The sequence below is a fragment of the Stylophora pistillata genome, chromosome 3 (genome assembly GCF_964205215.1).
Source record: "Stylophora pistillata chromosome 3, jaStyPist1.2, whole genome shotgun sequence".
NCBI classification, from domain to species: domain Eukaryota; kingdom Metazoa; phylum Cnidaria; class Anthozoa; order Scleractinia; family Pocilloporidae; genus Stylophora; species Stylophora pistillata.
The window spans coordinates 34,922,843-34,950,719 of NC_142521.1; the positions used below are offsets into that span (position 1 = coordinate 34,922,843).

At 39.2% G+C, this 27,877-nt stretch overlaps 3 protein-coding genes and 1 pseudogene across 4 annotated transcripts in view; 1 reads left to right on the forward strand and 3 right to left on the reverse strand.

Moving 5' to 3' along the window:
* Positions 1 to 27,877, reverse strand: part of LOC148735802 (uncharacterized) — a 208,900-nt gene that overhangs the window by 128,591 nt on the left and 52,432 nt on the right. The window lies entirely within an intron of this gene.
* LOC148735812 (uncharacterized) lies at positions 4,501 to 10,314 on the reverse strand (annotated as a pseudogene).
* LOC111319193 (uncharacterized) lies at positions 7,547 to 26,592 on the forward strand. Of its 2 annotated transcripts, none has more exons than XM_088754915.1 (11): positions 7,547 to 7,787; positions 12,684 to 12,786; positions 12,994 to 13,296; positions 13,666 to 13,786; positions 14,457 to 14,621; positions 14,737 to 14,798; positions 20,598 to 20,644; positions 21,094 to 21,197; positions 21,691 to 21,711; positions 22,448 to 26,239; positions 26,359 to 26,592. In XM_088754915.1, exons 3-10 carry the CDS (start codon positions 13,000 to 13,002, stop codon positions 22,546 to 22,548), a joined length of 918 nt encoding a protein of 305 aa, XP_088611041.1. In that variant the 5' UTR covers positions 7,547 to 7,787; positions 12,684 to 12,786; positions 12,994 to 12,999; the 3' UTR covers positions 22,549 to 26,239; positions 26,359 to 26,592. The 2 variants fall into 2 exon arrangements, with proteins under 2 accessions (XP_088611041.1, XP_088611040.1); XM_088754914.1 differs by having other exon boundaries at positions 7,566 to 7,787; positions 21,691 to 21,750.
* Positions 15,439 to 17,733, reverse strand: LOC148735813 (uncharacterized). The gene is given in 1 exon segment (XM_088754896.1): positions 15,439 to 17,733. A coding segment is annotated over 1 exon segment (1,167 nt). The 5' UTR covers positions 17,529 to 17,733; the 3' UTR covers positions 15,439 to 16,361.

Below are 27,877 nucleotides of genomic sequence, written 5' to 3' on the forward strand. Positions count from 1 at the left end.
GTAACCAAGCGATGAAGGCCTTTGCAACAACAAAACAAAACGGAAGTTACTGCTTCGAAAGAAGGTTGGAAACAGTTTTGCTCTCAATTCAGTTCTCAATTAGCTTAATCTGACAAGGCAAAGAGCCTCTCTATCTAAATGTTGGACGGCCTAAGAGTTGTCATACAAAAGAAGTCACTAAAAGTTAGCAATGTCATTAACAACGTGATATCCCATGACTATTTGAGTTTGTATAGTTTGAACCCTGACCAATAAACCTGAAAACAAAAACTAAAATGATTGCTTGGACAGAAATAATAAAGCGAAAAATTTCATGATGAGGAATCTAGTTCTGAAAAATGTGTAGTTCAGAAGAATATATATCAAGACGCAGAATGACGGAATATCCTAATACAAATGTCTCAAAAATGGAAATGTGTAGGATGCAGCGGTGCTCTGTTTTGCAAACGAGACAAATATTCTGGAACACTACCTTATAGCGTCATCATACAACCTCTAGTTCTTTCCAATGTTACAAATGCGCTATACCAGTAGCCACGTGCAGTCTTTGACCATCCAATTTTTAGATCTTTTGCTTTTCCCTCAACCCTACTCCTCAAAAACTGAGCTAAACGATCTAGCAAATCAGCCTAGAAAACAACTCCGATACAAGGCAATAACCGTGAAAGCGAGGTTAGTCGAAAACCTGTTCAGATTTCAAGTTAAGGACATAACCACTCATTCCAAAACAAATTCTTTTAATTTATAGACTGAATTTTCCTATTAGGCATCATAAATATATTTGCATAATGATAATAATGATAAATGTTACGGAGGCAAATCCTGGGATAGTCAATTTTCGCGTAAAATAATGACATTCTAAGAGCTCTTGACAGTGTGATTATGATGTACAGATTCGGCTTCGTTAGCCAAATAAAGGGATAGTTTTATTGTTGAATACGAGTTTGACTTAAGTTTTTAATTATTTATTACTTTAAAGAGTATTCCCAAACATTGTGTAGTTGCATTAGCGAACTCAAAAAAAGTTACAATGGCTACTCATGAGGAGTAGCCATTCTCTAGGAATAAAAAATGAATTGCTTCGCTGTTTTATTTGACATATTATAAACCCTAGTCTGAGCTCACTCATCTTTTGTACAAAGTTTCAAGGAATGTTTTTAAGCATGGCAATTTGAAATAAACATGTCTACACCTGGCTGATAAATACTGGATCAATTCCAAAAAAATTCCGATGTAATATTAAAATAAAACGTTGTAAAATACTAGTAAAAAAAATAAAAAAAAGTCGGCGTCAAAGTGCCAACATGTTTAACTTCCTTGTTGAAACCGGCTTTAAATCTTTATCGATAAATTCAACATATCAAAAAGTGGTCCGTGAGCCCAATATACTTACAATCTACTAATACATCACCCCACCAACATAGTATCAGCACCACTCAAAAACGAGATCGTGACCCCCAGCGAGGCCTCATAGTTAAGTATTTGTAATTGCTAACTTTATTAATAAAGAGCTCTTAAGTTTCAGCGTCGTACGTTTAAACAATCATGGCATTGCTTTTCGAAGGTATACTAAATCAAGGAATGCTTCGATATGAAGAAAGTTTCCCGACGTAAACAGATTATTTGTCGTTACTTAGTATATTGGAGGATTTTCATCTCGAAAAATTTTCTAGGGATCTTCACCAGACATAGGTACGTAACAAATAATTCCTGCCTTTGTACATACATGCATGTAAAATCGTGATATAATTCGGAAACTGCACTAGCTTATTAACACTGCTTTTAAACAACTGCAAAAATAACTATTTCCTTCCCGGCCCAAAAGGCTTAGCTGAACAGTTTTGGCGATCAATCGACTGAGTAGTATTCGCATGGGAGTAATATGCTGCACAAGTTTATGTTGTCTTATTAACTAACATAATTTTACGAATTCCAATACATACTACACATGTTTATATATAGTCCTCTACAGTCTTTGAACGTGCGTTGACAACGAATCTTTGAATCGAATGTTCTTTTGTATACGTGGAAAAGGTGGGATATTTTCTTCGCAAATATTTTTGCGAAATCTCCTTACACTGAGAAACTGAAAGTATAATATCATTTTCAACTAAATGATCAAAATATGCACACATTTTCTCTCGCGAAGAAAACGCCAGCTAGTAACATAAAAAATATAGTGGCAATAACTACACAATTAAATGCTTCTTTCTTGCGTCCAAAACAATGAAATCTTTTTGAACTAGAAAGTAGAATTCTTTGAACAATAATTCACTCGATCAAAATTATTTTAGTTAATGTTCAACTTATCATAGATGAATATACAAGGTTATTTTCCAGTATTTGAGCAGTTCCTTGCTCAATTTCTTTTTCTTGTATGCAGCTTTTATTTTTTCCTCTTGTTCGTAGTTTTCATATGTTGGTGCAAACCCATGCTGTAGGAGAAATTCCTTTTCCCATTGCTCTATTTCTTGTGATACACTCTTGTGAGCAGCAAGCACTTATGTGTGAACACAGGCTAAAGTATCTTTGTACTTGTCATGGCAATACTTGTCGTTTCTGTTTCGTTTTTCTCGCAGCGCATTTCTTGCTTTGTCAATTGTTTTTACTAGAGGTGTTGTGCCTAATACCTTGGCAACAGACTTGGCAATTTTTGTTTGGAGGATGTTACCATCTTGCTGATTTTTCTCCATTTCTGTTAATTTAGAATCCTATTCTGCTCGCTGATTGACATCATTATCTGCTGAGTTACTTTCATCTTGGAGAATTGATGTAGGAGGAATACTAAGTGAGTTGATATGATAATTTGCAGTTGTTAGACTTCCTTCTTTGCCAGTGCCTTGATCATCATCAACAACATCACAGTCATCTTCACTCAGCTCAGCAGCATCACCATTTACAGAAGTGTAAGCCAAACTTGTGATCAGTACATCCGATTCTTCTTGTTCTTCTAAACTTCCTTGATCACCAGGCAAAGAAAGATCAATCTGGTTGTTTGCATCAGTTTGGTTTTCTTCAGCGGTATGATCTTCTGGCTCTGGCCATTCCTCGTCTCTAAACACTCTGTGATACTCAGTATATGCTAGGTACCCATCAGTGTGGTAGACTCCCACTTTCCTTATAGGTAAGTGGAGGCTCTCATGGGTCAAGCACTATTGCCACTTTGCCTTAAGATAGCTGCCTTCACTCTCGAAGGAAGAAGAACGAAAGTGGTGTTGAGGGGGGCCTTGCTCTTGAAATTCTGGCCATCCTTTTCCATCATGAAACACAATTTCCTTGCCATCTTCGTTAACGTGCCACCACACCCCTTTTCCACAAAGAAGAAAATCACTAATAGTTTCTAAATGAGCCTGATAAAGTTCATTGTCAAGAAGTTTACATGGAATTACTGTGTCAGGGAACTGTGGAAGGTTATTGGAAAACTTTGCAATCTCTGACTGCTGTTCAAGAAAGCTACTTCTGGTTGATTTAAACTTTCTCTCTGCTTGAGTGCGAACTATACAATTTGGAATTATATGTTCTGGATGACCATTGGAGGTTGTCTTGCTAATTGCATTTAAGGTGCTGAATTCTCTTTCCTCCTCTTCGGTGTCTACAGAACTAAGTGAAATTAAACGTGATGTGAAGGGGGCATGGCAGGTGATGCTATGATAATATATACCATAGAGTTTTCTTCGTGCCAGGACCTCTGTGATTTTAAATACTGTACGAATGGCAACCACATGGGAGAATGTGACATTATGTAGACGTAAAATAAACCGGGAGGTGCGCTTGCCTGAAGGAGTGTACAGCAATTCACAGAGTTCTGCAAGACTATACAATAACCTTCTGATACTTAGGCGGCAGTTGCTTCCAAGGTGAAGGGCTAGAGCAGTACAGCAAAGACGGTAATCTGCTCCTCTCAACTTTTCTTTTGTAGAGAGCACTGCTTCTATTACCTCCTCAAACAGTGGTTTTTCCTCATCAGTTAGGTGCTTGGAACACATGTCTAAAACATTGTGCCCTTATCATAAACAATATGCACTAAAAACACTTACCAGATGAGGGTAATTTTTACCCGAATTGACCAATCAGAGTGCTTGGTTTGTTTCAGTTTCCCGCCGGGTAAAGTTTACCCTAGTGGGGTAAACTTTACCCGGCGGGAAACTGAAACAAACAAAGCACTCTGATTGGTCAATTCGGGTAAAAATTACCCTCATCTGGTAAATGTTTTTAGTGCATATTGTTTTTGATGAGGGCACAATGTTTTAGACATGTGTTTTGGGAAGTTCCTTCAAGATGTTATTTATGTGCTCCTTGAGATCATGGAGGGGTTCTACTGGCACAACTTCATATTGGGTTAAGTTAAGGTCTTTCATTGAAGCACTTTGATCAGGAAAACACAGTGCAGGGACTCGCTGAATGCCCTTAAGCTCCTCCCTCAACTGGCTCTTCAAGGCTGGTTTTAGCAAACCATCTGTTGGGAGGTTTCGGCCTTTGCACTCTCTGATCATGTCATCCTTACTCATTTGTTGGAAAGGTTGCACGCCTCCATTCCTCCTTTCTTTGCCTGCTGGACCTGCAATGACTTTTTTTCCTTGGCTCTTCTGAGGTGATTTGTGGGGCTCTTAGTGATGCTATGTGGTCAGAGTACTGTGTTGATGACATAGTGCAACCACATCAGCCAAATTTTCCACCCAACTGCTCCCCACTCTCAACTTCTTGTGATGGATGGTCACCATGGAACATGCGACAGATTTCATTGATGAATACATTGTGGGAAGAGGTGATCTTTGTAGTGAGCTGTTGGATGTCCTCCAGGCGGGTGTCACTGTATAATAGCTGATCTTCGATGGTGTCTCTACACCTTGCCATAAGCTAAATTTGTGGTTTTTCCACCATTTCTTGGACATCCTTTCCCTCAAGCTCTTCAGATGTGTAATAAAATGCTGGATCATAAATTGCATTTACCGTCAAGAGGATATGGCCATGATTCATAACACTTGAGTGGTCTGACCAGATCATCAGGTGTCGAGTTCGCTCCCAGTGTTTTTCCTCCCTTGTTGTCTCACCACCAGGCTTCTCTTTGAACTCTCCAATTTCCTGCAAGCGAGTTTCCAGCTCTTCGTATGTCATAGCCTCATAATGAGCCTCTGAGTGGTCTCTCACCAAACCCATTTCCTCATGTTCTGCTAAAAGATTTTTCCTGATTTCTAGTAGAGGTATTTATCTGCCACTAACTGTGAAACATTCTTTCTTGAGAGTACCATTGGAATCCAATGTTAGCTTTTGGTAGGTTTTTGGAGCTATAATCTCCCCTAAGCGGTATTCCCCATTTGCAATTTTTTTTCTTAGAGTTTCTCTTATGGCTGCACCTGTGCGAGGCACTGGTGTTGTGATCTCCCCTCCAAAGGCTTTGTTGAGCTGCCTTCTTAGAAGTGGGTTATTTTTTCTGAAGGGCTTGAAGATTTCCAAATTCTTGCCATTTTTGCTAAGAAATTCTTTCACCACCATGTTTCCTACTGTTGTCTTCTTGGATACTCCATATTTTTTAGCCATTGCAGAGAAATTGATCTGTAAATAAGGGGAAGTAATATTTGAATAACTACAAACAGAATTAAAACAAACAAATGTTTGTGAACTAAATATTGAAGATGCAAATATGAAACCTTTTGTTTTCATTATAATTTTATTATTTATCTTTTCATTTGAAAAGTAAAGTGATGGGGAATGGAAGTAATTCTGGTCATTTGGCCAGAGAGGGGACAGTTAGGTTATTGATAGCATGCATACATGTATGCAGTGAAGTTATTTGCTATCATGATTTCAACAAAATTTTCTTATTCCAACTGTTTTAAGTATCTTTATTTAGTTTATTCTCACCTTATCACCCTCTTTCATTGCATTTACTTCCTGTAGGAGACCATCTTTGTCAAAGTCAAGGGAACTGGGATCTGGAGAGTGACGCTTTACCTTTCGAAGGCCTGCCTCCTCGAGTGCTTTCCTCTTCGTAGTCCCACTTTTAGCCTCTTCATTAGTCTCCCTCGCAGCCGTTTTTTTTGGATGTCACGCAATGCTCCCCCAAAAGAACGGCTACTGACAACCGAACTACATTCCTTTCTCATTGTCCTTGCGGTTTGGTCGCGGTCTATTGAACAGACCAATCACATACCAGAAAATCTGAATGACGTAAGGTTTCACGCAAAAATGTGGATATTGGGAGAAACACTGAGAAATTTGTCGATGAGAGCTCGAAATGTTTCACATGTTCATCGTTGTGCATCGGTAAAGATAGAGTATATATTTTTGGGAAAACTTCTCATAATTTCGTTTAAATTATAGAATCTACGCTTAACATAGACGTCAACTGCTACGCCAACGACACAAACGCTAGATTGTTTGAGCGGTTGTTAAAGTTTCAGAGCGAGCAACTGAGAAAGTAGAAGCTAAAAACTGAACTGAAACTCTTTATTCGCACTATTTCAAGAGGTTACTACAGATTATAAAAGTCAGAATATATAAGAAACAGTAAATTACATCAATAATCAAAAGGAAATACAAGACGCCTTTCAATCTAGGCCAAGGGCTAAACGCTTGCTTCGACCTACAGATGGGGATCAGGAGGAAAAAAGCGCGTGCTTGCCGTCAACAAACCGGGCGAAGCTTCGAGAACACTGCAATTTAGGTCGGCCAACGTGTCCTACACTACTTGTACTTTTTCATTTGCCAGTCCGGTGCTAGCTGGAGCGAACCCGATTAGTTATGTTCGTGGCTTCTTATCACCGGTACAGGAAATCGGCCCGAATTATCGAGTGTTTCCGCACGTTGGTACAACGCAACAACAATAACAATAATATGACCACTTTGATCGGTAACATGGTCAAACACGAGCGGGAGTGCTTGATTTGCTTAAACTCCCTATTAACGATTTCCCGGATCCTGTAGGCAACTTAACAAAAACATCTGCTTTCTCGACTAAAACTTTTTTAATTGCAAGCTGCTGGTGAGCTTTAAGCTCGAAAATTTTGAACTTTGACGACGCTTTGCGAACAGCTCCTTCAAGCACCGCCATTTGTCTTGTGTTTTCCACATGAGGATCGCGATAGAAAACGATATCTGATTGGACGAGTGTCAAAAGGTGAGTCTGGCCCAAAAAGGTTCCTGAAAATGGAACCCGAGCTGTGATTGGCCAATTCGGAAAAAGGAATGTAGTTCAGTTGTCAGCAGCCGTTCTTTTGGGGGAGCGTTGCGTGACATCCAAAAAAAACGGCTGCGAGGGAGACTAGTCCGAGTTGTGTCGACGTCGAAACAGATGTTTTCTCTGTGGCAATATTATTGCAAATGAAGATCAACAGTAGAATTCAGTTTGCGCATTTTAATTAGGAAATAAGGAACAAGGATATCTTAAGATAAAGCGGTGTCAACCAAAGATAATGATCAAAACACAAAGTAGGTTAACAATAAGCTAGAACAGCAAGTTGAAAATAATTTTCAATTAACTCAAAACTGTTTGGAAGGGAAAAACTGTTTCAATAAACTGCTTTTAGCTGAGACTCAATTGATGCTAAACCAGATGGTTGCAGGCCCACGATGTTCTTTTCTTCTTATTGGCTTGCTTCGAAGTAAATTAACTAAAAAATTTAATGGGAAATGGTAATTGGATTACAAATAAATTTTTTTATGCAAAATACTCGTCATCTTCTCCCTTTTAGTTTTTCTTATCATCAAGGAACGAAGTTTTATTTTTCGCGACTCCCCAATTTGCTTGTAAAAGATCGATTTATTGGCAGAGAGACAAATTGAGAAAGGTATCATCATTTTCTTTTTCTTGTTCTGGTATAGTTCGGATGACTAAAACATGATTCATCTCTGTATGATACAGTTGATAAATTGTTGATGATGTGCTGTGTATAATTAATCTTTGATGGTGATCATCATCCATTTTATTTCTGTTCAGAGTTTTTCTGTTCCATTGTTGTGCTCCGTCTTTTCGTTTTTTGATGATTCTTTTAAAAATTATTCTGATAACATGAGAGGCATTCCGGTCTAGGGATGGCTACGATAAACTTTAGATGATGATAGCGATAGTATAATCTTCGCTGTATGGCAAAACTTTACCAAGTACTTTGGCTCTGTATGCCCTATTTGTAATTGATGCTTCATGAATTAGCATTAATCTAGGTCTAAGTGATCGTCAGAGTTACATCATTTTGGCCCGTTCAAATGTTTCACGGAAGCATTTCCTCGTAAAAAATTTATTGAAAGAAAAAAGAAAAAGCAGCCCCGGTAAAAATAGAGAAACGATGAAAAATATGTAGATATTTAGGAGATATCTTGCAATTTTGTGGTGGTTCCTTTTTTGTCAAGGGACTGACACTCAAAGTGCGCTAGTACTTGTATCTATTAAAAAGACCATGTTGGATGTTTTTCCTCTCAGCACCTGCCAATTGAATTAACTATGATGCATTTCGTTTTTAACGCTTCTGGATTCTTTACTACTTCTAAAAATTTTGAATGAAAAAATAAAAAGGGAATCGATTAACTCACAAAAAGAAAACTAAATCAAGCAAAAAATTAAAAAAAGAAAAGAAACAAAGCGAAAACAAAGAAAACAAAAAACAAAAGAGAAATAATATGAACACTTTCATCGGTAACATGATCAAACACGAGCGGGAGTGCTTGATATATTAACGATTTCCCGGATCCTGTAGGCAACTTAACAAAAACATCTTCTTTCTCGACTAAAACTTTTTTAATTGCAAGCTTCTGGTGAGCTTTAAGCTCGAAAATTTTGAACTTTGACGACGCTTTGCGAAAAGCTCCTTCAAGCACCGCCATTTGTCTTGTAATTTCGACATGAGGATCGCGGTAGAAAACGATATCTGATTGGACGAGTGTCAAAAGGTGAGTCTGGCGCGAAAAGGTTCCTGAAAATGGAACCCGAGCTGTGATTGGCCAATTCGGAAAAAGGAATGTAGTTCGGTTGTCAGCAGCCGTTCTTTTAGGGGAGCGTTGCGTGACATCCAAAAAAAAAACGGCTGCGAGGCATACTACCTCTCCATGGGACTCAAAATAAAGAGATTTTCTTTGTAACTCTCTCTGTTTAAATGACTGTTTCGTTCCAAGCATGGTGTCACAGTCAACTTTCGACCACTGTTCTTCAGCACTGTTTTTGAATCGCCTAGCAGTTTCTCTTCTTTCCTTTTGTTTTTGCACTTTAGTTTTTGCATGTGTTAGTCCAATTTCAGGTACCTTTGTTAAAGCATCAGCAAGGTTGATATTGTAGAGATTCTTGAATGGCTCATTAATGTTCAAATAGATGCTCTTTGCAGTATCCCGAATGGCCTTCTTTGAAGATTTTACAGCCTTGGTTCTTTTTGTCAAATTCCCTGCTTCTTTTGTGGATGTAGCTACTGAGTCAGCTCCTTTTAGTCGATTAGTTTTCAGAGGGAATTGTGTCTGAAAAAGCAGATGATTCACTTGGCATTCCCGGCAGTTCGAGATAGAATGTAATCCCTTCAGAAGAGCTGACAGCGATTTCCATGCAAATGAACTGAAGTGATGTAAGTATTTTGACTTGCTTTCACTGCGCCATTTTTTAAAGTTTTTAAGAAGTACTTGCAGCCTTTTGTCGAATGTGTTCTGAGAAACAGCAAAAGCTTCTTTGTTTTCAGAAAATGTACTCAAGAAACTCTGTAGACGAGTGCCCTTGTCGTAAATAACCTTCCCATTCTCATCATTAACACTGTTCCTTGCAGCTACACGCGCGAAGCCACAGTTAAAAAAATCCCGCCATAAAAGCCGCGATGGTTTTCCTTCAAGTTAGCGACTCTTCAAATCCTTCGTGTGGCAAATTACGTCGAATTTTCAGCTGAAAAGCCTTTAAATTCCTTCAGACAATGTAAAACGGTAATTCTGAAGGTGTTTCGTTGAAACCAATTCAGCAAGATCGAAGCGTATGTTTACCCCACAAAAAACTCAAGTTATCTGAACATTGCGCCAAAACTCGAAAGATAATTTAGAACAGGAACATGATATCCTATTATTCTACTAGCAATTAAGGTTTTAGGAGTCAGAAGTGCGCGCAAAACTCCGAGAGACGGTTAAGATTTCTTTTATTACGAAAGTTGTCCTTCGTTCAGAGCGTCGAAATCTTGTTATCTTTACTTCTTTACTACGTCTCAAATTTAAGTATATAGAGATGAAAAATACCAGTTTTGCATATAAATAAATTTAATGTTTTCATTCAGCAAAGTTCCTCCTTAATGACACAAAAGAAACGAGAAAAACAACTTACAAACTATATGACCCTTCCACTGCAATCTTGTCCGCCATCTTGGAAAGGCTTTGTTGCTATAGCAGCAAGAACATTCTCTCGGTTCTAGTTTTGCGAAGTCTAGGCCGCGCTTTCAAATATGGCGGACACATCGAGCTGCTAGTTAAGTATTAAAAACGTTGGATACACCACTTTACCATCGTTGAGACGACGGCTTTTCTATTCTAAAACCAGAAGGCTATTGTAAGAAACTAGCAATCAATTGGCGATTTTAGATTCCATCTCAAATGGCCTCATGAGACACCAATAATTGAGTGAATTGCCATTCATCGAAAAAAGAATGACAATTTCACACTAGCCAACGGAATTTTCCCGGATTCCCCGATTAAGCTCAAAAACACAGAACATAGAAGGCCATTCCTGGATGCTTTAACCGTGATTTGATGCTGTAAAAAGTGGTGTAAACTTGAACCAAAGAGAACGGAGACAAATAGCGCCAAATTAAAGCACTGAAGAACGGTTGCGTCACGTGACCAACAGAAACGTTTTCTTTCCCCATGGATTAGTAAGCTTTTTATAAAAGAAAGATCAACGAATGCTTAAATATTATTTTTCCAATTTTTTCCTAATTTTCAGCCTTTTTTAATTCTGCCCCATTCCTTAATTCACGTGAGCATCAAATCACCTGCAAGTTTCTGCAATTTTAATCAACGCCACTTCCTCGCTAGTTTCAAAAACAAAAGCAGTTCATTGTTTTGGAAAAAAATTAAAAAAGCACTGTGTGTTTAGTTGAAAACATTTTTGGGCTTCTTGTTTTCCAAAAGTTCGTGCCTATTCCTTTGAATATGTTTAATTTTGTCTATTATAAGATGATATGATAGCATTTAATAGAGACTTTCACCTTAAACTCCATCTGAAAACCTTAGGATAAACATGTTTTTCAATCTGGGAGAGTAACATAAGATAAGATAAAATTTAATTAACTAGATAAATAATTAAGGATGAGAAGAAAACTCTCGAAAACTATACATTATTCAATAAAGCATTCCCTATTATCACAATATAGGGAGTGACTCCAATAGCGCTAACCAGCTCAGGTTTCCTTAAAAATATTAAATGAAAATAAAAACAAGCACACCGAAACAGTAACCAATATACTTTTAGAAAATTTGGGTTGTTTCTCTATTTTCTGTCTATCTGTTTATCTTCTGTCTATTTTCTTAAGTTTTAGTCACCTTAATTTGGAATGGTTAAACTACCAACTTGTTTTTCTTAGAATTAAACTTTTTAAACTCTTCGTTGCTTCAATAGTAATCCATAGCCACTGTCCCGCTGCTACCTTAAACTCACTATACTTATCTGGACGGCAATTCTGTTCGACAAGAATATTCGATTTGACAGAAAACGTGTTGCTATTTCGATTTTTGCTAACATGTTAATTTTAAATAATCTGTTCATATTGTCCTTCAGCAGCATTGTTGAAATATATACAAATTAATCGAATGGAGCCTTACACTGCTGTATTAAAAAAGTAAAATGTTTCATAAAATCCGTGCTTTCGCCGATGAACGGCATCATCAGGGATAAGAAAATATTCCGGGAGCGCTATATATCTTTTACACCCTTTGTTTAGACGGTCCATAATTAGAGCTTTTATTATGTACCATGCACAGTTTATTTCTACAGCTTTCACACATAGTCACGTCTTTCACAAACTTCACCACACACTCTTTTTACACACACATGTGTGCTGTTTATATAGAAAAGAGAATATATATATATATATATATAGAAAAGAGTTTATATATATATATATATATGTAGCGCTCCCAGAATAATTTCTTATCCCTGATGATGCCGTTGTTCGGCGAAACCTCGGATTTATGAAAAATTTTACTTTTTAGAGCAGTATAAGGCTTCATTCGATTAATTTGTATTTATTTTAAATGTTTACCAATTGGTAAATCTATTTTTTCGGTCTGTTATCTTTTTTAAATAGGAATTTCACCAAATACTCATATATATCTTTCATGTTTAATTTTCCTTTTGTTTCTTCTTGGTTTTAGATTTCATGTTTACTGGCTAGGGTTGAAAACACAAATTCAGAGAATTGTGACATTGTTAATTTTTAATCACATCTTCTGCAAGACAGACGTTGGGCGCTCCACTGTTTAGATGTAGACGTTCTTTCCTTTGTTGGATTTAGTTTATCAAGACGTTAAGAGCAAAATCGTTAATTTAAAGTTGAGCGATATCGCGTGGTTAATAAAATTGTTAATTTTTAATGACATCTTTTGTATGACTTATGTTGGGCCGACCACCCCCTGTCTTATTGGATCTAGTTTATTGAGATTCCAATAGCAATATCTTTAGTTTTAGCTTCTCTTTCGAAGCAGTAACTTCCATATTTTTTATCTTGCTATTTAAGACCTCTTTAGCTGGATTACACAAAACGTTGTTTAGTCCTATTCGCCGTCTGTACTCGAATTTCGCAAGCTCCTGTGAAGGATCTGAAAGGTGCCTCATATACGGTAGGTACACTCTGAGGATCTATATTATTCTGACAAGTTTCCAACGGTCATGGTGCGCTGAGTTTGGCTGCACCAGCCAGCGAGTATTCCTTAAAATCTTCATTGTATTGTTACCCGCGTTTTGGCAATAAAATGATAAATCCCAATCTAAGCCTTTAGCATTGAGTTTATTTCAATCAAATATTTGTGAGTTCTTTATTTCATTAGAAAACCATGCTGCTGTGTTATTCTGTCCTGTTCATCGTCATATGGCATGTAAAGCTAAGCCAAGCCAGTGAGCAGTGCCGTCGCTCCACATATTCAGAGTATGGTCACCATCTTTCCGGTCACGTTGTTTCAACTCAAAAAACTTCCAGTATTAGTGAGTGCGTGATAATCTGTTCGAGCGAGTCTCGCTGCAAGAGTTTGAACTTCCGTATAAAAGATAAGTCATGTGATTTGAATGATGCAAACAAACATACTCACCCAAGCGATTTTGGTCCGAAGGAAGGATCAGTTTATATGAACAAGGTATGACCTTCAAGAATTCTATAAAAAGAAAATGAAAGTGTGACTTCTCCCAGTAGCTCAGCTTTTCTCCAAACTTTGGAGCAAAATTCACTTTCGTTTAGGCCTCTTTGCTTCGTGATGACCACCAACTAGTAAATATATAGTCTCCTAAATAGCCGACAATATCGTAATTTATTTATAAGAAGCATTTGTGTTATCGACCAACCGTAGTGTTTGGATGGTTGCTAGTTAAAATACGACGTGGCCCATAGAGTTTCTAAATTTGTAATAGTGAAATAAAGTAAACAGAAAAGGACATGCATAAAACAAATGAAAAATGAGTAGCTCAAGCATTCTGGCCAGTAACTATCTATAACATATGATCTACAGGTTGATGAATTCAAGTCTTGCTCGGAAATTCTCAATAAGTGGCCTAATGCGGAAAGCGGCTACTACTGGATAGATATTGGGAGTAGAAAGGAAGACGTCTACTGTGATATGGAAAAACATGGTAGATACAAAAGGATAAAATCGAAAGCAATAAGTCAATTTCAAAAATAATAAGAAAGATGGTGAAGTTTTGAGCTCGGTAAAGAAATAGAGAAAGATCTTGTTCGTTTTTTCATGAGCGTGAGACAAAGGAAAAATTTTGAGTTCCCATTAGAAATCCAACCCAGTGAGTAAATTGTTTAGAAAAATATCAAATTCTACCTCTGATGAAAAAGAATAGGTATACGCTATTTTACTGCTTTTTCTCATCAGCAGTGTTCTTTTGGTTGTAATAAAGGGTAATGCAGTGAGGTTGAACCATCTCTTTCATAACGAACGGCCAGCCTCGGTTCCTTTTCAATCTCCCGTATCCGATATTTAAGTTTTAGTTGTCTCGCATATGTATATGTATTTCAATTGAACTTTTTTCTCTTCTCTTAGTACAAGAAATGTTTTCAGCGAGGCTACCTTCAAACTTCTTAAGCTTAAAGTAGTGAAAGTTATTGTTAATTTTCTTGGAGAATTTATCACCGAGGATGCGTCTTTTCTGTATACTTGCTACAGTTTTCTTAGCTGAGGTTTATACTTACCGAACAAAGACAACGAAAAGGCTAATTTGAAGACATCAATTACATTATAAAGGACATTTGAATACACGAGCAACAACATACTTTTTTTTTGTCATTCGCCAGGCGGTGGATGGACCTTAGTTGCGGGTATCAGCTCAAAAAACAACGATCATCTTCAAAGCGTATCCAATAACTGCATCAACGACTCGCTGTGTGTTCCCTTTACTGACCAGGATCAAGGTAGAAAACTGAGCGACAGTGACATACATGAGTTAGCTAGGACAGAAGGTAAATTTGAGAAAAATGCATTACAATAAGAAAAATGATAGTAATATTCTTAGGTAGAAAATATATTCTTTTTTGCATGTCAGTCAAATGTACATGTAATTTTATGTCTTCCTAGGGACCTTTAGGGTCGATGTGCTAAAAAGTGATCGCACCCTCTCGCATACAGTATTTTATCAGGTAAATGTCTAATACCTATTCATTTACTTTTTTATTGAACCATCTATTCTTTTTAATTCACTTTTCATTTACTAATCTATAGAACGATAGAATGATCAGTATTTTTTTATCAATCCTCTGGTTATGCGCATCACAAAAATCTATTTCATTGTAATGCAAACATGTCATAAGGGCGTGATTATAGCTTCATAGAATGTTGGCTCCACTTCGCGAGCAAAGATTAAAAAGGTTGTCCACGTTGACATCGGCTGCAGGCACGTTCGTGGCTGACCATACCGATGCGGGAAAGGCAGATCCACGGGAAGTATCTACAGAGAAAGGTGGTGTCAGGAGTGAAGGTGGAGGCGGCGCGGGCTTTCCTCCTCTGACGCTTGTCTTTAAGTACCTCACGTCTATCCTTCTCAAATTGAGCAGTGGCTTAGCTGATTGTGTGGCACCAGGTACCACGGTCTGTAGCCAGGTCAGGCCACCCTTTGTGATCGATGTTGCAGGTGCTGAGTGATTTCTTTAGGTTGTCCTTGAACCTCTTCTTTGGAGCCCCTCTCTCACGATGTCCGGTTGAGAGTTCACCATACATGACAATCTTAGCTAGGCGGTGGTCTTCCATTCGGGAAACATGACCAGCCTATCGGAGCTGGTGTTTCAGGATCATAGCTTCAATACTGGGAATCTCGGCCTGCTCCAGGACTTCGACATTAGTGTTGAAGTCACACCAGTGGATGTTGAGGATGGTGCGCAGGCAACGCTGATGGAGGCGCTCGAGTAGGCGGATGTGGCTACGGTAAGTTACCCATGTCTCAGAGCCGTAGAGAAGGGTGATGAGAACGACAGCCCTGTAGACGTGGATCTTTGTTTTTGCTTTTCAGGCTCTTGTTGTTCCTGACTCGTTTGCATAGTCTGCCGAAAGAACTATTTGCCTTTGCCAGTCTGTTGTCTATTTCCTTGTCCATCTTAGCGTCAGATGAGATGGTGCAGCCCAAGTAGGTAAACTGCTGGATTGATTTCAGTTCTGTGTCGCCTATGCTGATGCGGGAGGGGCGGTATTCTACCTGAGGGGCAGGCTGGTGAAGGACCTCTGTCTTTTTTAGGCTGACCTTAAGGCCAAACAGCTGCGAGCCATCCGTAAACAATGATGTAATGCGCTGAATAGCTCGATCAGTGTGAGTACCAAGGGCAGCGTCGTCCGCTAAGAGAAGATCTCGTATGAGCCTCACCTGAGTCTTTGTGTGAGCACGGAGTCGCCGTAGATTGAAGAGACTACTATCCAGACGGTACCTGATGTACACCCCTTCGTCAACATCCAAGTCCACAGTAATGAATAAAGGCTGATAGTTTCTAAAGAAACTGTTTGGGGCTGCGTCGGTGGGGTTAACCAAACAAATTGAATACATCAACAAAGTTGAAAAGGTAAATTGGCCACTGCTACGATTATAAAACCTGACGTTTCGAGCGTTAGCCCTTCGTCGGAGCGAATAGAGGAATTTTGGGTTTTGTGTGCTTTGAAAGGCAGAAAAAGAGCTACGTGATTGGTGAGAACATGGCAACGAGAAATACTCGAATAAATTAGTGGAATGAAAAGCGTTCGTTGATACCTGTGGGATTTAGACAGCCGGTTTGAAAGATGAGGTTTTGTTCAAGAGTTTTCTGGCTTTCCGTGCTACCTAAGTCTAAGGAAAGACCGCAGATTGCCATGTGTTGCTTAGAATGGTTAGGTAAATTAAAATGTCTAGCGACTGGTTTCGATGTGTCCTTGTCATTCCTCTCCACGTCGCGAAGGTGTTCTCGGCCTCGGTCACCTAGTATTCTGCATGTTTCGCCGATGTAAATCTTTTTGGAATAAGTGCAAGTTAAACAATAGATTAAATTGGCGGAGGTGCACGTGAGGTGATCAGTGATCTTAATGGAGCGTTTAGGTCCCGATATTTTATCAGTGTTGTGAATGAAAGGACACGTTTTTCATCGTGCACGAGCTCATTTAAAAGTGCCTGGTTGGTCATTAGTCTGAAAAGAACTTCTGACCAAAAAATCTCCTATGTTTTTATCGCGTTTGAATGAAATGAGCGGAGGCTGCGAAAAGGCAGTGCTTGTCTCTGGATCGTTTGGAAGTAACTTAGAGTTTTTAAGAATGATGGATTTAACTGAGTGGTTGTCAGGGTGAAACGTGAGAGTGAATGGAATGCGGTCGGAATCTTCCTCTTGTGACGTTTGTAGTGCTGAATGTCGATCAATAAGTTGGGCGTGGTGGTAACCCGCTTGAACGACAGAATCAGGGTAACCACGTTTATCGAAAGACTGGCACATTGACTCTGATTTGTGGTGGAAATCAGAGTCATCACTACATAAAGGACAAAGACTTTGAAACTGAGAAAAAGGAATGGAATTCTTAACGTGAGATGGATGCGAAGACGAATGCAACAAGTAATTATGAGAGTCTGTAGGTTTGTAATACACACCAGTGCATAAACCGTTGCCTTCAATTGAAACTTTGATGTCTAAAAAGGATAAGGCATTGTCAGGAATTTCCCAGGTGTATTTCAGAGCCGGGTGAAAAGAATTGACTGCGGTTATGAATTGAGTCAGCTCCTCTCTGGTAAAGGAGGTGGCGCCAATACAGTCGTCGCTGTAACGACCGTAGAGTTCAGGTATAAAGCCGTTGTATTGGCTGAAAAATTGGTGTTCGACAAAACCTAAAAAAAGATTGGTATAGCTAGGTCCCATTTTGGTACCCATGGCTACACCATTGGTTTGTTTGAAAAAGTTGTCCCCGAATGAAAAACAATTGAGTGTGAGTACTAGTTCGGCTTAGCGTAGTAGTGTTTTAGATTTAGGTTCCTCAACAGTACGTTGATCAAATAATTGTTTAAGGGCCAGAGGACCTTCGCCATTAGGAATGACAGTGTAAAGAGACGCAATATCCATGGTGAAGAGAAGTTTGTTTTGGCCAAGGAAATTAAAGGCGCGAAAAATTTGAAGAGCTTGTAGGCTGTCTTTCATATACAATGGTAAATTTTTGACGATGGGAGCCATAATTTTGTCTAGATAGCTGGAGATAAGTTCGGAAGGGTAACTGCAAGCCGAGACAATGGGCCAACCCGGGTTTTTAGGTTTGTGAATTTTAGGTAAAAATTAGCCCACAGTAACTTGCTTGAGCATCATGCTGAAGAATATGCTGAAGAGGGTCGGTGCCAGGACACAATCCTGCTTCACGCCGTTGGAGATAGGAAAGGGTTCGTAAAGGTCACCATTGAGTCTGACCTGGCCGCGTTGGTTCTCATGGAGCTGGATAACAATCTGTAGAAATCTGGGGGACAGTCAAGACGTTTGAGAATAAGCCATAGGCCAGACTTACTCGCACTGTCAAAGGCTTTTGTAAAGTCAACAAAAGTGACATAGAGTCCTTTTTTTTGTTCACGGCACTTTTCCTGGAGTTGGCGGAGGACAAACACCATGTCCATCGTGCCTCTATTGGCTCTGAAGCCACACTAGATCTCGGCGATATTTTCTTCGGCGATGGTTGGTACGAGCCTGTTAAGCAGGATCCTGGCAAGTATTTTGCCAGCGACGGAGAGTAGTGTGATGCCCCGGTAATTGGAGCACTCAGACTTTACACCCTTGTTCTTGTACAGTATTATGATAGTAGCATCACGAAGATCTTGTGGCAGCTTGCCCTGCTCCTAGCAACAGACGAGGAGAACGTGAAGTTTGTTAAGGAGCGCCGGACCCCCATTCTTCCAGATCTCTGGTGGAATGCCGTCAGCTCCTGCTTCTTTGCCACTCGTGAGTTGATTTATGACTACATTCAGTTTATCAAGGGTGGGTTGTTCATCGAGCTCCTCTTTGAGTGAGAGTTGAGGAACATGATCAATGGCAGAGGCCTGCACAGTGCGGTTAGCACTGAGGAGGGTTTGGAAGTGTTCGGACCGGTGAGCGAGGATGCTGATGTTATCAGCGCCTCGTAAAGGCCTCTATAGTCACCCGCGTCAGCACACAGCTTAGTTTTCATACATAGCCAGGTGGTCCCACCAATCGTTCTTTATCCCTCTGAGTCTGCGCTGTCGAGCACTACATGCACATCGAAAGTTAGCCCTCTTCTCAGGACAGGTCGGTTGTGCTAGGTGGGCTTGATGAGCTGCCCTCTTATTTGCTAGTAAGTCCTGGATCTCCGTTTCATTTTCATCAAACCAGTACTGGTTCTTCTTCTTTGAGTGCCAAAGAACTTCTTCAGATTTTTTCAGGATGGTCGATTTCAGGTTCTCCCATAGGTTGTCAGGGGTGAGGTCAACAGCTTGGGGGAGTTCGTCAAGTTTCAGCAGCAGGTGTGCCTGGAACTTGGCTTTCACCTCCTCACGGCGCAGACTGCTGACGTTAAGTTTCTTCACAGGGATACCTATCTTCCTTGGTTTGGGTTTGAACTACAGTTTGAGCTTGCAGCGTACCAAACGGTGGTCAGTGTGGCACTCAGCACGGAGCATCACTCTAGTGTGTAGAACATCTTTCAGGTCTCTCCGGTGCACGAGCACGTAGTCAAGTAGATGCCAGTGTTTTGAACGAGGGTGCATCCAGGTTGGTTTTAGGCTGTCTTTTTTTTGGAAGACTGTGTTGTACAGAGATCGAGCAAGAGGCGCCCGTTGTTGTTACAGTTTCCAATGCCGTGTCTTCCGAGGACTCCTTTCCAAGCTCCGGAGTCCTTTCCAAGTCTTGCATTAAAGTCGCCAGCAATGAGGACCTTGGCGACTGAGCCTTCCATAGCTGACGAGCCCCACCTGCCCGGAGCAAGCCTGGTTATACTGCACCAGGCACCCGCAGTCATCCTCTCCTTTTAGTTGGAAATCCAGGGGGCACCACGAAGAGGTTGGAGTAGGACTCGAGGTCTGCGCCACTCAGAGGATGTCTTAGGCCCAGCCATGATGCTCAACCATAACCGGCATCCAGTGACTATGTGGACCTCCATTTGCCCCCCAAATGGGGCTTCATAGAATACTTTATGTTTAAACATAAAGGTAACAGCTAAAGGATAATACATGGGTGCGCGTAGAAATGGAATTTCTCTTTGAGTGTTGAACTTGATAGCTTGTGACAGAGCGTAACAAACGAATGAGATAGCAAGTAAATCTGGAAAGAGACATATCGTACCGACAGGCATCCATGTTTTACATTGTGCGATGAGGTTCAAGATAAAAAAAAAATGTGTTGAGTCGTTGCGAAATCAAACTAATGGCTTGGCTTTCAACTCACAACATTTTCAGTCATCGCCTTTTTCCGTACCGTTGGAAGAAATTAGCTCAGGCACACGTCCAAATCGGGCGGTTGCAAATCTTCCAGTTGTCCTTTTCGTTCTTAACCGCGAGAAATACCATTGCCAAGGCAGAGTGACTTTTGGACTTTCTTTTGCTTTTTTTCTTTTTTTTTTTTTGTATTCTTCCGCATTCAGAAAATTCTGAATGCAATTGTAAGTGAGTGATACGAACTTGCCAGTGTTGTTAGCAGCCAAAATCGAAAAAAAATTTGGAAAACAACATTAAATTAAAAATGCTGAAGCCATTCATTCATCAACCTGACAGATTGGCGCGAAGGCAAGTGACGTGTAAGCAGCTGACTGACCATATCAAACTCAGTCAAAAATCATTGTAATTTTACAATTGCGCTCCTACGGCTTTTCTCCTTCGGCTTTTCTCTTTTTCCCCTTTCCTTTTCTTTTCTTTTCTTGAAGTTCTTGTAAAGCTCCACTGTTTAATAAATTATTTATAAAATCGTCATGCTTGTACCATAACATAGTCTTTCTTTCTTTTTCTTTTTAAGATACCCAGTGGACCAAACAAATTCAACTCAGCATGCCGCCAGGGAAAGCAAGTTACTTAGTTATTTTGTGCTCGTTTAACTTGGCTGCTGTATTTCAAGCAGCAACCCTAATGGACATTCCTAGAGTACAGAGGAGGCCACTTTAACGAAGCTTTTAGTTGTTTACTAAAATAAGAGAACGTGATGACTTCAACAGAATGAGTTTGGCGCCCGCTGCACACAGAGTTGGTCAACCGATATGGCCAAAGCTTGATTCATTAGGTCCATTGATAAGAGATCTTGACACCACGTGCATGTTGCCCATCTTAACTTGCGATAAAGTGATGCTATCAATGTCAGCGTTCAGTCATGCAGCAAGTAAATCTGAAACCACAAACTATGTTGGATTCTGAGGACTTTCTCAGGACAACATGGCTCAACAGTCTGACTTTGTTTCTCAGCCTAGGACCCAGAAGGATTAGATGAACGTGAAAAATATTTTCTTCTTTGATTTCAGTTGTCCACGAATTATCATATCACATTCCCATCCCTATCATTGGGAGACTAACAACTGCACAAGCACTGCCGTGGGATATCGCATTTCTCCCGGGTGTCCAAGTGGTGAGTAAAGATTTATTAAAAACATTTAAAAAAGAAAAAACCGGTTAGACTTGTGGAAGTTTGCCGATCTTGTAATTACATAATAATTTCCGAATAAAACCACATCTTTCATCCCGGTGGAACAGACGATAGCCCAGAGCGGAGAATCCTTTTGGGGTATCCTATTTTTTAGTCTTGCAGGTATCCGCAGGGACAAAGGGTATCTTTTAAGGCTTTAAGAACAGCCAAACTAAAAGCCAAGAAAGCGTGACAAGCACGTGAGGAAGTAGCATCTGCTTTTAAGTTTGATTCTGAATTGCTGGAAGGATGTGCAAGTTTCTTTTGCGTCAATTTTCGGGTGAAGTTGAGCGTTCACTTGAAAATTGCTCAATTTGGCTTATTGACCTCAGAAAATGAATCATAATTTATCAAAATGCAATTATGAGCCTGCTTATTTTTAATAGATAACCAGTCTTACACTCATCCTGCTATTTTATCTTTTTTTCCCTTTTAGTTTTTGATGGACATGATAACGGTGAGTGCAATAATACCAACTGGTTGTCGTCCAAGTACGGTGAGTACTAATCTCCAAAACTAATTGAAAGCAAGTGATGATGTATATTCTTTTAAGGGTGCTTTCTTGGCTCCTTCGACTTCTTTTTGTAAAAAAAACAAAAACAAAAACGAAACAAGACATCAAATCGAGAAAGAAGACACCAGATCGGGTTTTTTAACACTGGCTGAGTTAGCTTTGGTCTCTTTGATCAGTTTTTTCATTTATAAATTTGTTTTATTTTTTGCCTTTTTTTGTTTTTGTTGTTGGTTTTGTTTTGTTTTAATTTAGCGTTAAAAAGATCGACATAGCACAGGGCTAGGATGGGAAGGGAAGGAATCGCAGGGCACTTCATTAAAAACTTAAATATGGGAAAATGCCTTTGTAAATTGCTAATAACTCCTCTCCACTATTTCCATTCTTTTGTATGACATGATGACCGTAAATTTTTTGCGGCACCCCTGTAAAATGAAGCAATGCCATTGCCTGCCTTTGGAAGATGTTAATGTATCACTCATTCTGATTGTGTAGGGAGAGCTCCATTCAGTTATTGTTTTTAAGTATTCAATGGTTAACTGATATCATTTGAAGGTTGATATGCGCAAGGTTCGGTTGATATGCGCAAGGTATGGCATTGAAGAATCAAAGGTCAGACTTGAGACAGCTGTGTTGCTTAGCAAAGGTCTTACTTGATAGTTATTCATTTCATCCCTAACAGCCGACGAACGGGCACTATATGGCCACCCATGCCCTGAGGAGCCAGACCATGACAGTCGTGGGATATATAGAAACCGTACAGGAAGGCTGTACGTCAAGTAAACAGTTCACAGAACAAATAATCTTTAATGTAAAATTGAAACTCACTGTAATTAACACCACCATACTAGAAATCAATTATTCCTCACTCGGAGCTCAGAAAGACTAAACCCCTTTCCTCAAATCATTATTTTAAAAACTCAATTCCAATTCTAGTAAACAACTTCTCCGGGAATGTCGATTGAAGTTAAAATTGGCAGAGTAATGGTTTATGTCCAGAAAAGATGTGGTCCAACGAAGCCTTAAGCTTGTAAGAAGTAAAGTAAATAAATAACTAAACAGTTACCTCTTTTTATTGTTTTTTTCGTCAAGATCCGCTTCATACGCATGAACTTAAAAGGGTCTATGGATCAACCGAAAAGATGTATTTATAATAATCAACACTTGTTATAATTACTTTCGGATTTAAATGTTGACTCCTGAATCTCTTGGTGATTTTAATCGGTACACTATCTGTTAAAAAAATTACACAAAAAATATCAGTAAAAACGGTTTTAACTGCTAATGATGCAAAATAATTAGAATCGATACGTTTCAAATTACAACCGAATCAGTATGATTTCCCCGCTCAAAACGAGAGTCTACAAGTTCTTTTCTTGCACGGCTACCACCTGCCCATAGTAAGGTGCAGTGAAGCTCGCATCCGAGTATGTGTACACCATGAGTTTGCACCTAAGATTCCTATCGCAAACAAATGGAATTTTCAAAGTACACGTTTGCACATTACCCTCACCCTTCCCTTCTACTTTCGTATCGGCCATATTTTTTTCTGGCAATGCAGTTGGCCGCATATGCTAAGAGTATCATCTTCTGCAGTTGGTCGCACGGTCTTAACACAAATTTTTTGCAGCTTGATGAGTAACTATTTTAAAAATTTGTAAGTATGGGGTTAGGCTGCGCATGCTTGCTAAAGCGCAGAAGAGCGCACCATGCCGAAAACAGCAGGCCGCATGTATTATGATTGATTACTGATTCACACCCAAAGGATTTTGGTCAGAGGAAAGGTTCGGTTGATATGCGCAAGGTATGGCATTGAAGAATCATATAAAAGGAAAAAAATGACGATTATCTCTCAATATATCTCGAAGCATCTTGATAATTATTTCTTAATTCAATGATATTATGTAAACAACAAAAACTCTGTCCACACTATCCGTTTGGGTTTAAAAAGGAAGCTACTAATTTCCGCTTAGAATAATGAAATTTTAAGAGCTCTTAATTGTGTGATCATAATTGACAAATTCGGCTTTGTTCGCCAAATAAAGAAATGATTTTATTGTTGAATACAACGTCGTCTTACGTTTTGACTTTTCAGTAGTACTTAAAAGAGTATTTCCAAGCATTATTTTGTTGCATTAGCGAACTCAAGGAAAGTTATAATGGCTACTCTTGAGGTTGTTAGGAATAAACAATGAACTGCTTCGTTATTTTAATTGACAAATTATAAATCGTCGTCTGGGCTCACTGATCTTTTGTAAAAAGAATGTCTTAAGCATGGCAAGTTTAAAGACATTGTGAAGTATACTGTTAGACACCTAAATTATGAATATTGGATCTGTTCCTGAAAAAAGTCCAGTGTGGTATTTAAATAAAAGGTGTAAAATAGTGGTTTTAAAAAGAAAAAACCTCAACGTCGAAATGCAATTTTTGTTTTCACTTTCTTGCTTATATCCGCTTTAGTTCTTTATCGATAAATTGAACATAGGGAAAACTGGTACATGAGCCTAACATACCTGCAATCTTCTAATCCATCCACCCACTGACAGAAACCCTGCAAGTTTCTGCAAATACAATCAACGCCACTTCCTCGCTAGTTTCGATAACAAAAACGGTTCATTGATTTGGAATACACTCAAACCGCATTGGCCGGATGTGCTTAGTTGAAAACATCTTTTGGGCTTCCTATTTTCCAATAATTCGTGCCTGTTCCTTTGAATATGTTTTATTTTGTCCTTTTTAAGGTCATAGAATCGCATTGCTGCAAAACAAACCTTTCAGCTAAGGTTTTCTTTTTTTTTTTTTTTTTTTTTCTATCAAGCTGCACCCATTCCTGAATCTATTTTTTCTTCTATCATTAAATTTTTCACGGAGACTTTCACATTCAACCCTATTCGAAAACCTTTCTACACTTTCTTTGTGCAATGGTGGGGATAAATATAGAATTTTTCAAGCCCGGAGAGAAACATGACATAAGATAGAATTTGAATTAACAAAATAAATAATTAAGGAGAGGAAAGTACGTGACAATTGTAGATTGTTCAATAAAGCACTCCATATCATCTCCATATACGTAGTGACTCCAATAGCGCTAGGCAGCTGAGACTTGAAAATAGTGAATAAAAATAAAAAAACAAGCAAGCAAACCGGAAAAGTAGCCTACACGCTGTTAGAAAAATTGCACTGTCACGGAAAGAAAGACACAAGGCTAATTATTACTACAGGTTCCGTTTGTCTATTTGTCTGTCTATCTGTCTATTTTCTGTCTATTTCTTGTTGTTTTCCGTTGAAGATAATGGATCATTTATCAATCAGTCACCTGAAATGGGAATGCATATGGTTAAATTACCAACTTGTTTTTCTTAGAATTAAACTTTTAAAACTCTTCGTTGCTTCAATAGCCAGCCATAGCCACTGTCACGCTGCGACCTTAAACTCGCTCTACTTGTCTGGAAGGCAGTTCTCTTTGACAAGAATATTCGATTTGACCGAAAACGTGTTGCTATTTCGGTTTTTGTTAAAGTGCACATGACTCGAAATTTTACCCTTACATTCAAAAATATATGTTAAGAGAAGTACTTCAGCGAAAAAACGTAAGTCACAACGTTTCAAGAACACATTTTAAAATGCGATTAAAGTTGGCATTTTTTCTGCAAAATATGGGACAAGAGCCTGGGAACGAATCATAGAGCTGTCACGTCATCGGTTGTGTTGGAAATGTTGTTCCCAGTGACCAAGCCGTTGTTTTGAGTTATTCTACTTGTCGTTTACGAGCTAAATATGTCGGAAACCGATCACAGCGATCAAGGGTTCTCTTGTACATCACCTGAGGATGATGTAGAATCGTTCTCAAGTTCTGAAGAAGTCAGTCCAGGTATCAAGGGCGAGATAGTCGCTTACCAAGACGAACATTGGCGAACTCCGATGAGAGTGACAGCAACGGACAAGAAGAGGAATGACGAGGATGAAGATGGCTTATCTTCTGCCACTTAATCGCGAAGATTTGAGAAAACGGAACCCACCAGTACGTGATAAGGGTGTCTTACCTTGTTCTAATGTACCCCGTTTGTATACGCTAAAGCTAAAACGAAACATGATGGTGAAATTACAACCAACCTTAGGGATGCTCTTGCATCCGGCCTTTCAACTGCACTCGGAAAATTAGCTTTTATTTTTTTTTACTTGAGAACGAGATAAGCTCACCATGGTTTTATCTTTCATCAGGTGTTCCTTTATCCAGTGCAGTGATGCTATGCTGGTATCAGCTCGCAAGTTTAGGTGCTGCATGGAGGTGGACTCTGCACGTGGAAAACTTACATTTGATGGAAGTATTGAACGGATATCGTGCATCACACATACCGGAGACAATTGGCACCGTTACTTCGGGACAGAAATGGGAAAACGTGCCGCCGCAGAAATGGCATCTCAGAAAACGAGTGAATACAATTTGTTTACATAACAGCAAGATGTACAATTGGTAAATAATTTTCTGTCAGCCTCTGTATTCAAGACTGTCCTGGATCTTTCTTGTCTATATGCAATACAAATCATGTTGATTTTCTCACAGTAAATTATGTCTTCAAACCTTTATCGCAGATTTCTTAGAGCTACGGCCTACAGGTGGCTGGTTCGATGGATCTTCAGCTACTTGGGCTGGGAGAATAATAGGCCTTTGCCAGCATGTGTCAACCACAATATCAGATCTAAATATGGGTCCCACAGCGCAACTGGATAGACATCAGCAGAAGAAAGGAACTGAGATGTAATCATTATTTTCCTATTATTTTCAATAGAATTTTACAAATAAATTTAAATTGAGTTGCTCCACAATGATCTCCTTATTTTTTCTTAGCTTAGTACACTCAGTAATTTAGGCTGCAGTAAATCCTTCATGGGGGAGGGGAACAGTTTACTCTCCTATATGGGCTATATCATGATGCACCATTGGATAGGGTAAGGTTTTCAATCTCTCCACCCTATGTAGGGTCTTAGAGTGCAGAATGTTTTTTTTTGTTTTTCTCGTTCAATCAATCATTAGGGTGTCCTTTTGTGTTGTCGCTGCTTCTCATCGTTCGTTAGTATTTTTTGGCTGCTCAGTTAGCTTCTGTTGTTTCTATGTCACTTCGTTATATAGTTTCTTTCGTAATATAGGCGCTAATTGCACTTTAAGTTAGCTAGTCGTTTTCGAATATATAAATTAGTTTTTCTCAAGTTCAGAGCTTAGTCTTCCGTTAGTCATACAGTAGTTCGCTTTCAGCAGTTACTCCAGTTCATCTTATTTTCGCCTTTTGGCAGTTTATATTCGTCCAGCAGTTTCGTCTAGCAGTTTCGTAGAAATCGTAAGAATGTAAGTATTGTCATTTCAAGTTCGTTCAGTTCGTTCAGTGTATTTCTTTCTTGTCACTTTTATTAGTCAATTGTTGTAATTTCGTATTCATTTATTGTTTTAAGTTCAACCCACATAACGTCACCATCATTCGTACCGAATAAATAAGTCTTTATCATCGTGGTGTTGTGAGGTTACGATTACTGCAGTTACACCCTGCACGGGGTAAATAATTTCAAGCGCGGCTGTCCTAATTAGGGTCTGACAGGGTACCGCTGCAAGACTCACTGAGTATGATGTTTATCTGTATTTATTTAGAAGGCATTAATTTATTTTTCAGAACAATATTGTTGTCAGTACCTTTAAGTTGCCCTATCAGCATTATAACACAACTGCATGTTGACAGAAATTCAGTACATCCTGATGACAGGAAGAAACAATGTGTGTTTCAGGGTTTCAACAACCCAATGGCACCTTTTACCTAAACATGGGTCAAGTGCCCCCCCCCCCCCCCCCGCCCCTAGCCCTGGCCAAAAATGCACAGAAGACTTTCAATGCTAGCAATTGCAAATTTTGGGTCCCTAACATTTAAATGTGAACTTTTCAAAACAATAACAAACAATATGCCTAGTGCTCAAAAATTTGCTATGATGACAATTATTCATGCTCTTTCCATGTTAGACATCCATTAGCGTGTGCCAGTGGTTACGTCGATGTCCTGGTTTTTTGCATTTGCTGCAAGTGTAGGTCATTTTCTTTGCTGGAGGTTCTTTTTCAGCAACTTTATTT

Coding starts and splice junctions, on each gene's coding strand:
- LOC111319193 (XM_088754914.1), top strand. CDS start 13,000: ATGCTGCTGTGTTATTCTGTCCTGTTCATCGTCATATGGCATGTAAAG. Junction 14,622..14,736: donor TGAGTTAGCTAGGACAGAAG/GTAAATTTGAGA, acceptor ATGTCTTCCTAG/GGACCTTTAGGGTCGATGTG. Junction 21,751..22,447: donor CTGGTTGTCGTCCAAGTACG/GTGAGTACTAAT, acceptor CATCCCTAACAG/CCGACGAACGGGCACTATAT.